An 11,712-nucleotide genomic window follows, 5' to 3' on the forward strand; every position below is an offset into this window, starting at 1 on the left:
CTACCATACCTCTTATAATACTAACCCTTAATGACCTATTCACCTAATAGTTTTCCAACCCTCATATCCAGTATACATTCACAACAGAGTTTAGTTATTATTATAGTTGGCAAAGAGTAAATCAAGCTGAAATAGTGTTATAATACCTAACTTTATTAAAAACATCATCGTTTCATGCACAAATAATATTGTCAGTTTTCATAAAAACTATAAGCAAATACAACACTTTAATTCTTGTCAGCCATATAACTTTTATCATTTTTAGTGTATAGAACATTTTTTAAGTACAGGCTAGATTCAGAAACGTGTTTAACATTAATTTAAGTTATTTCATAATTAAACTTATATTAAAAATAACACTCATTTAAATCATGCTGGAAGTACTTAATCGATTCGAACAGACTGAAATTCTGTTTTATGGAAATGAACCACTTCTGTGAATGTATCCTCATTATATGAATTGTCCATGTCCATCCTACGATTTCAAAGAAATAACACTTCGTTATATCGAATAATATATTTTGATTTCATTTTTGTAAATATATTTTCAGCCTTAATGTGTATTACCCATGATTTGAATATTTCATTTTTTTCGTTTACTGCATGTTTACAGGATTTTGTGCCGTTTTACACCTTGCTACTTCAGTGATAAATCTTGCCACACACACAGTTTTTCATTTATTGCTGTGTATACTTTCCTGTATAGTACAATATAGAGATCATATATTATTATATTATTGCAGTAAGTAATATCTCTCATTCAATTAACAGGAAACTACAGACTAGTGACGCATGAACCGAGGTATGCCATGCAGGGAACACATCATTCATCTAATCTTTGTTAATTCATTGCTTTCAATGTAATCTCATCTCTCACTCCTCAACTCACATTTAATCTATCAATTTCAGATGTAACAGAGGAGGCCTCGAGACGAGCTCAAGATCTAGCTGACCAATCGCTTTCTCTCACGCGACCAGGTAACATATTAAACAAAAATAGTTGATACATTATTTCAGGGAAGTCAGTATATTAGTAAAACTACTGTTTTGGTACCCTCAGGTATTTAGCTTTATCTTCCATAGTTAGCACTCCTGCTAACGCTTTCACACTAACTGATACGTTTGATCAATTAATACTAAACGTAGTGTCTGTATATATCTTTTATTGAAAGGTAGGACAATGAGATTGCTTCAAATTTTAGTGAAATATCATATAATATCGTCAGCCAGGAATAAAAATCCCTTAGCTGTATTCGGCATACCCGCTTTCTCGTGATTCTTTAAACAGCTTTTGAGTTGACGACAGTCCCATAATGAGCCTTACACGAACACTACTGGTATACTAATTCAGTGGTTGATTCGTACACATTTCATAGGACTTGTTACCTTTTGTACAATATTTGATTAATCCCTTATTTTATAAGATAATCATATCTCATACTTGAATCTTGAATATGTTTATTATATGATTTTCTTTCATGAGAGGAGAGTTTGCATCACAAATAATTGACTTTAGTTAGTCTTTTACTGTGAGAAAATTTCATACCTTTTAGTAAAAGACAAACACAGACTCTAGGTAATTTTCTAATGTGTGTTTTTTTACATATAAACTAATCCTATTGCAATATTGATACTAACTAAAACATAATTCAGACAAAAAGTATATATTAATTACATAGATATGTATATTAATATATATGTATAATGTAAAGTCAAGCCCATCTCCTTGTTGGGCTGGGGAGTTGAGATTATTAGTGTGTATCAATGTGCTTTATGTCCTTGTTCCTGTTCTTGTCCGTGTCCTTTTGGATGGGTCAGGGCATGATTCTACTGAGATTGATGGGACTGTAGAGAGGCATGCTACTTCTGCTCCGTCAAAGCAACCTGTTCCTGCCCCTCGCCACTCCTCCAAGTTGTCCACCAAAACTGACTTACACCTACAAATCGAAGATACTCAAGCAACGCAAACACCTAAAAGCCCCAAAACTAAAATACCAGAGCCAATGTCAAAATTGCCGCAGAAATCTCCAGAAACGTCCAAGGTTTCATTGAAGTCACCTAAAAGATCACAGGAGAAGGGACGCAGTCCTGTCAAGGAAGAAATATCTGCGAGCACATTTAGAGAGCCTCAGAGTCCGAAGAGTAAAATTCCTGTAAAAATTAAAGAAACAACCAAAGATGGCAATAAGACAGTTATCAAAGAATTCACAACTGATGATGGTACGACAACTGTAACTGAGACTGTGACAACAAAGTTTGTAGAATCAAAATTACCAGGACTCAAAAGTTCATCACAAGATAATAAGTTTTCTCCAAAAGTAGGTCTACCAAGCGAAGGCAAAACAGTAACAGAAACGTATACAACAGTAAAAACAACTAATAATGATTCTACGGAATCGATGTTAGTTAAGGAAGATAACACTGCAAATATGATAACTACTGTAAAGTCCACTTTAGGCGAAAGTATCGATCCACAAAAATTTAAAGAGAAGTTTGAACACATTTCAGACTTAGAGCCAAGTTCTTCTTGCGGCCAGTATGATGAGTTAAAAAAAGATGGTACAATAGTCAAAACATTTATAACAAGAAGTACTCACTCTGGTGATATCAATCCAAGTGACTTACAAGAACTCATAAAAGATGGTGAGGCTGTAAAAACTTTAAAAACTATTCGTACCAATTCAAAGGAAGAAGTAGATCCAGAAGGCTTCAAGGGTATGACAGATGGAGGTGCCAGTAGAAGAACTGTCACAACCATTACTAGGAGAATAGTCACGTCTGGTGGAGATGATGTGATGGAAGGTGATAGTTCTTTACGAACCGCACCAGACTATACAACAAGTTTTACAGAGGTAGTGAGTCCTGCAGAATTTGATAACATTGTAAAAAGTAGCGGTTTGAGAAACACAGTAACCACGTTACACTCTACTCCTGGAACGAAAATAGATCCGTCGAAACTTCAGGAGCTAGAGAGATCCCAACCCCAAACATTTGAAGTTTTTACAAACGAAATTGGTGAAAAATTATCTTTAAAGGACTTTGAGGAGCTCTCTACGAAAGGTGAATTTACAAAAACTCTTGAATCATTAAAGACTGAAACAGGTGAGCCAATCGACCCGACGTTGTATAAAGAATTACTGAAAGATGGAAAAGGGGTAGTGAGAACTGTAACCACAGTTAAGACTAGTACAGGTGAACCCGTAGATTTACAAAAACTTGATTTCAAAGATGGAAAAAGTACTAAAACGGTTATAGTGAAAAGCAGTTTGGGAGACACTATAGATTCAGAAAAATTCAAAGAGTTCTTCAAAGATGGTAACATCACATCTGCTAAGACTGTCAAAGAGACTATAAGAACTGTGAAATCTAGTAGCTTTGAACCTGAAACATGGACCGAAACTGTAGTTACGAAAAGATCAAGTGATGGGAAACCGGAAACTTGGCAAACCGTTGTACGATCTGGAGATGTGCGGCCAGAAGATTGGGAAACAGAGTTCTCATTAGACACTTCGCCTGGCTCTGGTAATGGAGACTTTTATTCAAAAAATGGTAGTTCAAGACGTGAAGTCAACAGCGAATCAGATAGCGATAGTTCACCCCAACCAAGAAGAAGATCCCCAAGCAAGAGACGAACGTTAGGAAGTTCTAGTGGATCAGACGTCGCCCTGCATGAAGGTGCAGAATTGTCCCCATTGGAGGACGACCAAGGTACCTCACTCACAGCTAACCTTCTAAGTAAGCAATGTACATATCCCGCTACTAACAGCCATAATTCGAAATTTCGAGCAAGCTCGAAAACATATCGACACTCTATTATTGGAACTCGATACGCTTTTTAATAGAAACTGGCAGTACTAGTTTGTACTCATACTTATATGTAATATCAAAAATGAAACTAGCATGTAATTCAAATTTGAATTACTCAGAATTATCGGTATCCTAGTAGTTTCATGAATTTCTCAAACCGAAATTATAGAATACATGTTGTGGAATTGAAAATTTTTCTCTTCTATATTCCATTATTTTTCAATTGCTCAAATATATGTGACAAGAAATCTTCCAATTCATGCAGCATAACGAGTTGCAATTACTGATGAACACATGTGCACATAAACATTAACATTTCTTATGGCATGTATATAAACAAAAGACAACTTTCACGAAGCATGTGCATGAATAACCGTTTTCACAACCTCTCGACTTTGAATGCATGGCATTGACAAATTTAGCATGAAGTTGCAAGCAGTATGAATTGAATTGAACATTGGACATCTTAAAAGATTGCACAACATTACTAAAACTGAAAAATGAAGCTTGGAAGTAATTGGCGTATTGCTTTATGGATATAGGTACTAAGCATAACGATCCATCGCATTCGCAATGAACACACACCTGCGGGGATTGTGAATACTTTTTCGTGTATTGGATTTTGATGTAAGCGTTCATATCCAATGCATTGTTTCTACGATATGACTTTAACCCAGTTAAGTATGGAATAGAACAGTTATACTAAAAGAGTATATCTGGGGTAACCCAATCACCATTCGATACATCGATTGCAACACTTGAATGTATTGAGAAAAATCAAACATCATCATGTATGTATTACAATCAATATGCATGAATTATGATAGTTACCCTTTTCCGATAACAAAACTGAAAGTAAATTCCTTAACGAATATAGACGCATCACGCATCGAAAGCCAGTATATAATGTAAAAATACGTATTTTGCAGATGACTTTCACTTCGACGAGTTCAGTGCCTTGTTAGTGGAAATTTTGCTCAATTTTAATAAGAATGTTTTCAATAATTTTTATTTACAAGGTATCTTGTAGCCTTCAATATATAGATTAGGAACAGACATTTGAACAAAAATTACTCAGGATTGATTGAGTTCGAAAAACGAAATTATAAACCAGCGTGATGCTTGTCATAATTTCATATGCTGATTGTGTAGTTACGGAAGCTAATGTCACTTGGCGTGGGATTCATGTTAGTTACACAGATTCTCTAATCCGGTCTTCTTTCGATTTTTACTCACGTAATATTGGAATCAAGAACTTCTTAGTGTACATATGTTTATGTGTGCTATACATCACATAATGTATTTGACGTTTTTTTTTTTTGATCAATCACTTTATTCTTTTACAATGGCTTTAATCAACTTCTTCATCGTATTCAAAAAGATTCGGATTTTATGTGTGGGGCTGACGAAGGGTTTTTAGATATATATAAATCTACATGCTTTTTTAGCTCCTCTCTTATACTAACTGCAGTTGGAGAATTGAGATTGTAAATTTCTTAAAAAAAAGTAAAAACTATTGATCAGAAGAATAATGTTTGCGTGGCAGCAGTGCGCAGTTCAATACAATCGTCGTGCTCCACCTCTGAGAGCAGTGTGATAGGGACGAAACCTAGGACGAGGACTAGTGGTAGAGCCAGCTGCGTATGTTGGATGGGCGTCGCAGCTGCGGTGTTGGTGGCCCTGCTAGCACTTATTCTTGTCCTGGAGCCTCGTACGCTCCGACGTGCCCTCGCCCTCTCCAGCCATGCCCCAAGGCAAGCTGGGTACGATTAACGTTAATTCTATTTATATCTTAAAGATAATTGAGCAATCCTTTTTATACATGGGCCTAACCAGTAATCAAGGGCGTCAAATATGAAAATTAATTTTTAAACTACTTCTACTAGTCAACAGGTCTCCTCGAAAACGAATCTCATTTTAGCAAAACATTTAATCTACTCAACTGATTGATTATCTGAAAGTCAAAGTGTAGAGTAAGTATCGTAAGCTTCTCACTGATGTCAGTGATAATAATAAAAGCTGCACGTAAGTGCAGATGGGCAAAGTGCTTTCCCATGTGCCTTTTCCCTATTATTTATAAATCTACTATCTAGTTCCTGAGTAGTACAAAAAAAAAAGTTGTGGTGTAATCGTATAGGTGATTAGAATCTATTGTTACTCGTTGCATATTTGTGCAAAGGTATTCTTGAATCGGTAGGGAATTATCCATGAATTGTTATGTCTGATGGGATTGATTCACCAGGGTTGAATATCCTCGACTGGTAATTAGTAGAATAAACTTGGTTCCATTATACTATAAGATTGAATGAATACGCACAAGCTTTCTTTTTCTAAGAAATACTGAATAGTTCGTTTGGTCAAACCTTTATGCTGCATGATTTTTCTTACTATCATATATACATCGCATGGTAATGTCGCATTGAAAATGATTTGACTTTTCAATCTTGTAGTGCATTGCACTTTAGTATTTCAAGGGCTTATGTAGAATTCATGCTAGTGATGAAAATTTGATTTTTTATTGCACGTTTGTAGAGAAATTTCAATGAGTGAAGTTTGAAATATTTTAATGCTCTTTACTTTAAGTCTGATCCATTTAGTTCTTATAACAATAAGGATATCAAGATAAAGCTAAAGTGTAGAGGGACCAACGATCATGTTATATAGGTATGAAGTTAGGATTGTTAGGCGAATCGTCAAGTAAGTACAATATTCAAATGTACGTATGTGTAGTTGTTGAGTTTAAATTCATTGCATTTTATAATTAAACATATTCGGCAGACAAATATGATGAATAGTGAATTAATGATTTTCTCAAAACAGATCGAATTAAGTGATGCAGATATCTACTGATATCAAAAAGATAAGTATTCTGTTCATCTTTGTAGAAAAATTATTACAAATTTTTATACAGATTGACGAAACTTGTTCTCTTTTAATACTTTACAGTAACGTTCTATATTTATTGGCTATCTTACATGCTAAATACCAAATATCAATGTAATTAATAGTAATACTTCGTCTTTGTCTGCCATATGATTAGTTTAAACTGATCAAACAAAATTTCTCCTAAATATACGTTTTCAAGGAAAATTAAAAGGTTGAAATGTTTTCGAAACAACCTTGATGCTGTAAAAATGCCTTTTTATTCAGTTTACAATATAGACTAATTTTCTTTTGCAATAATAAAATAATAACATATTATTCGTCTAACAATACTAACATTGTAGTTAGTACTTTCTCGAATACTTATTATTATTACATTATTAAAATATTTTTCTATGTGAAAATAGTCAAATACAACTAACTGCTAAACGCTTTATTCGGCACCCTGAACAGAGCTTCTCACAAGCTTGATGCGCGCAGCAACACTATAACAAAAGGAGCATATTATGCGAATAAATTAAATGATGCAACAAAATACCAGTCCTCTATGTTCTGTAAACAATGTCCATGTTAGTTATTCATCGAAAAGTATAACAATGTACCGTATTTTTATTTCTTTATTTATATACTTGCTGCAATGTGTATCTTTGAATTTACCTTTATTTGGTACTACAAACAATTATCAGTAGTATTCAACTAAGTTGATAAAATTTCCGCAATTGAAGTGCCATTAAAGTTGTTGTAAACATGAATTTTTTTTACTTAGTTATCTAAATACCCAGTTTAAGTATGAAGCCTTCTAGAATGGTCCAAAGTAAATAGCCTAAAGTATACCTCTCGAATTTAACAGCATCAAGTTTCCAAATATTCTTTATATGTGTGAGCGATTCTGAGAGAGAGAAAATATTCCTTTTTTTCAGTTACGCGGTCTCAAGTATGAATTAAAAATGCATAAAATTTGGCTTGAATTCGTAAAAATACGTACCAACCATTGTTTGTCAAATGTTTAGCAATGTTGTCGATATTTTTTTTTTCATATTTGTCTAAAATTACCCCTTGTTTGGGCATGATGTGACGATGAAACATTTCTATATTGTTAATGTTTATGTCAATGTGAACAAGTTGTAAACGCAGCCGATATAACTCATACTTATTACTGAATCCAAGTACCTAACTTACATTTATTACGCAGAGTCTGACTTTTTACAACACACCGAGCCATCCTTCATGGAGACCACTACGACCGAAGTGAATCCCGAAACTCAAGAAAGGTATAATTTAGTAATTTAGTTCGTTTTTCAATCATTTCTGTTCCACCCTCTATAACAACGTGACGTTATTATTCCAGAATAACCAAAACTACTAGGACAGTGACAGTATCAGTACCTGTGGCAAGCGGCACTACTGGTGGCACCGATGAACTTCGAGAATCTATGCAGAACATCGTCGACCAATTCATGACCGAAGAAAGACGAGGTCAATAAACAAAAAATAGTTTTTAAAAAGTTCCATGATTTTGCGATGATCGAACCAGAATCATTCAATATATCGGAGCAGCTGAAGTTACGAGTCACATATTTTACGTCTGGAACATTGAAGTATTATACAATAGAATATGAATTCCAATCGTTACATCCTCGCGTATCGAACAGGATTCCATATTCGAGAAAAAAGAATATCAATGATATCATGGTTATGGCTATTATCTGAGCAATAATGGGACTGCTAGTTGGACTAGCTCCTTGCTAGTCTTCACTAAGCTGGTCCTTTTGTCAGTGAAGTTTCAATTTTTCACAGTCAGAAAATCAATCCATATTTGTTCTCATGAAGAATGTTTGCCTCAATTAGAGCAGCTGCCAATATTTATGATGCAAATTGATGGACGTAATAATATGCATGGAGTTGAAATGAATGCATAATTTGTCAAAGTAACTTGATTTTTGCATCAGTTAATCGACGATATTAGCCTTAGGTAAATTAGGTCTATCCACCACGCGTCGCTTACTAGAAAAGTTAAAGTTTTTATATTCTTAAGAATTATTCTTAGCTTCGGCATTTGGTGGCAAAATGAGAAAGCTTCACCGCTATTTATTAAGATTCCACAAGAAAAATACCTTATCTTGCCATTTTATAAAAAGAAAACGAATTTTCAAGCACAATAAATCGAGACTCTAGTACTGTTTTTACTTTGTAATTTTTATTTATGGCAAGAAATGGTCATTTTACTAACGACGTTGCAATGTAAATTTCACTTATTTAAAGAGTTTTTCCTAACAATTTTTAATTGTGTATATTATTACAATTATTTTCTTAGCATAACTTATACATCTTTACTGTATACATAATAGTACTATTGAAATAACTGAAAATTTATGACGATACGATACGTGAATATTTTATTTATGTATAGGGAAAATTTGAGAGAAAAAATTACTCTTTTGAATCGCCAACACACACCAAAATGAATTCGTAATAATTATTCTGAAATAAATTGAATGGACATAATAAAATTATACTATTTACTAAAAGGTTCATGCAAATATAATTATGTTGTAAGAAGTCCACGTGGTATGAAAGAAAAAATTCAACAGCCCAAAACTCATCTTAGGCTAGGCAACGTTAGCTTTCAGTGTGTAACACATTTTAAAAGAAAAAAAGTATAATATATATTTAGAAAATCTTCTAGAATAAAGATATTCTATTAATATATAATACATTATATTATATTATAAATAAACAAAAAAGATATAAATATACATGCAGAATTTATAAATTATTATCTATAATACCTTCGATACAATATATTATACATACAAAATAGTCTTGCCTTGAGCCACCTGATGCAAGGACCAAAGGCACAATCACTATTGCTACAATGTAGATGTTATACTGAAATTACAACCAATATACTTATACTGTATATGCCACCTGCTACGAAATTGTTTTAACTCTGGCCTCTGAATGGAACAATTTTATATCAACTATACATTGATTTAAATTTTTTTGTACAATATGGTCGATATTTTTACTTTGTACTTTCTGATGATTCATATATAACTTGTATAGATATGTAGAAAATTTTCAGTTTCATCATTGAACTGCACCAAGATATTTGAAAACCAGTATACATACCGTCCTAAGTTGAAACTGTTATTTTCTTCGCAGTAAGCAATTTTTATACGGTTTAGTTGAAGTTTCATGGACAGTGCAGTATGCTTCGCAAAGAGCAGCTCTACTATTATATGCTAAAATATAAATAAAAATATAAAATCTCTGTCAATACACTAATGGTGCCGCATCATGTCGTAATATTAAACGAAATAATGTCATACTGTATTATCGTGTGACACCTATCAATGACAGCATAATAAAGAAGATATTGAAAAATTATATTTAATATAATATTACATCAAGTTATATAATTATAAATTATATATACAGTATATACTCAGTCTTCTATCAAATCTTAGATTCTAATTCATTTATATTTATATGAATCCGGTTTAGCATCTCCAATGGCATCTCATAAGTCCTTAGCTTATGATCTATCTGCATTCAAATTCAATTCCGGCAAATGTAAAGCATAGACTTGCCTTGGCGTGTACAGACTATGTTTGCTCGAGGTGCGAAGATAATCTAAATCACTCTCTGCATTCTAGAATCAAAATATTCAGTTTTCGATTTTCGGAGAGCATTCAACGATGAGGCTTATGTCAATCTCTGAGAAAAGTAGAGAAATTTGAACGTGATGTAAAAGACTTTACAAAAATCACTTCTAAAATCGGTAATTATTATGTATGGATAGGCTGGGCGAGCAGCGAATTTGAAACTGCGCGCGCCACGGGTGCGCTCTTGGTTTAGATTTTCACGGGTAGCAAAATGCTGCCACAGTATCTGAGTGCACTTTCACGGGCAGTAAAATGCACTCTTTTGCTGCCTAATTCTTGGCCAATAGAAATGTCAAGAAAATAGGTAATTCGCATTCAGTGTGTACCAGCTAGCGCGCTCATATATCGAGGAAATATTGGTTTGCCATTTTTTCCTCGTCTTTCATTCATTTTTACACATACTCTATTCGACCAAAGGTCGTCACAGAATTTGAATTTGCGCCTGAGGTCGCGTCCTACGGAAACCCTCCAAACATTCAAACGCGTGGCGCGCAACTCGCAACGCGTTTCCGAATACCATGGTGTCAGAAAGTAAGGTGTGTTCTTGCGTATTACTATCGCTTCCGCACTATTTTTTTAGAAGCTATAAAACAGCCATTCATTCCTATGTCCACCGAATCTTATTTGATGGGCGAATAATAATCAAATGTTGAATCATTGGTGACAGAGTTTATGTTGTACTTTTTACGACAGAAACGGAATTTTTGTCGTAACGGAAAGTCGGGATCACGTGATTTTGCTACCACGCATCTCCGTTTAGAACACACCTTGTTTTCTTACACCTTGGTCCATACTAAGCTTTTGAACGGCGCCAATGCGCAGTTGCATTTTCGGCAGGTTTATTCGGTCGGTTGAGACAATAGCTATACTGCATATAAAGGAAGAGTTAGCGTAGAATCAAGTGTTATTGCGGGACAGATTTTCGATTTATTGCATTCTAAAGGATTCTGTACCTAGGTTATTCACAGATTGACATTTCTCTTGGGCGGAATTTTAATTAGTCACAAGCGTTTCGTGACAAGAAAATGCCCCGATAATCTCTGGATGCGGTTTTCTTTCTCACGCTTTGACTAAACTAATCCTGCAAAACGTGTCCTTGTTTGAGTCCGTATCTCGGATTTCTGTTCTCGGATCGTGTCTCTTGCGTGGACACGTGTTTGGGGAATGCAATTGTAACGCATTTATTAAGAAATTTGTCTTTCAGTTGAATTTAATAGGTATTCGGTCTTCAATCATATTCCGTAATGGTGAATTTTTAATAGTGCGTGTATTTATTTGCAACACAAAATACTGACAAAATGTTGTCTCTTATCTGAAGAAAATGTGAAAAAAATCGAGAAAATGAAGAAGCGAG

General features: G+C 34.2%; 1 protein-coding gene across 23 annotated transcripts in view; it reads left to right on the plus strand.

The window, feature by feature from the left end:
- LOC124407472 (ankyrin-2-like) overlaps positions 1 to 10,080 on the plus strand; it is a 99,509-nt gene extending 89,429 nt beyond the window's left edge. For 14 of the 23 annotated variants that reach the window (XM_046883623.1, XM_046883764.1, XM_046883756.1 and 11 more), the window contains 4 exons: positions 910 to 978; positions 1,819 to 3,735; positions 5,354 to 5,570; positions 7,883 to 7,961. In XM_046883623.1, the coding sequence (XP_046739579.1) occupies positions 910 to 978; positions 1,819 to 3,735; positions 5,354 to 5,570; positions 7,883 to 7,889 (2,210 nt within the window). In that variant the 3' untranslated portion in view covers positions 7,890 to 7,961. Of the gene's footprint in view, positions 1 to 909; positions 979 to 1,818; positions 3,736 to 5,353; positions 5,571 to 7,882; positions 7,962 to 8,038 lie in introns of those variants that run through there. The other 9 variants (XM_046883690.1, XM_046883729.1, XM_046883675.1 and 6 more) reach the window with 9 other exon arrangements.
- The last annotated feature ends 1,632 nt before the right edge of the window (positions 10,081 to 11,712 follow it).

Source organism: Diprion similis, chromosome 1 (genome assembly GCF_021155765.1).
Source record: "Diprion similis isolate iyDipSimi1 chromosome 1, iyDipSimi1.1, whole genome shotgun sequence".
NCBI lineage: Eukaryota > Metazoa > Arthropoda > Insecta > Hymenoptera > Diprionidae > Diprion > Diprion similis.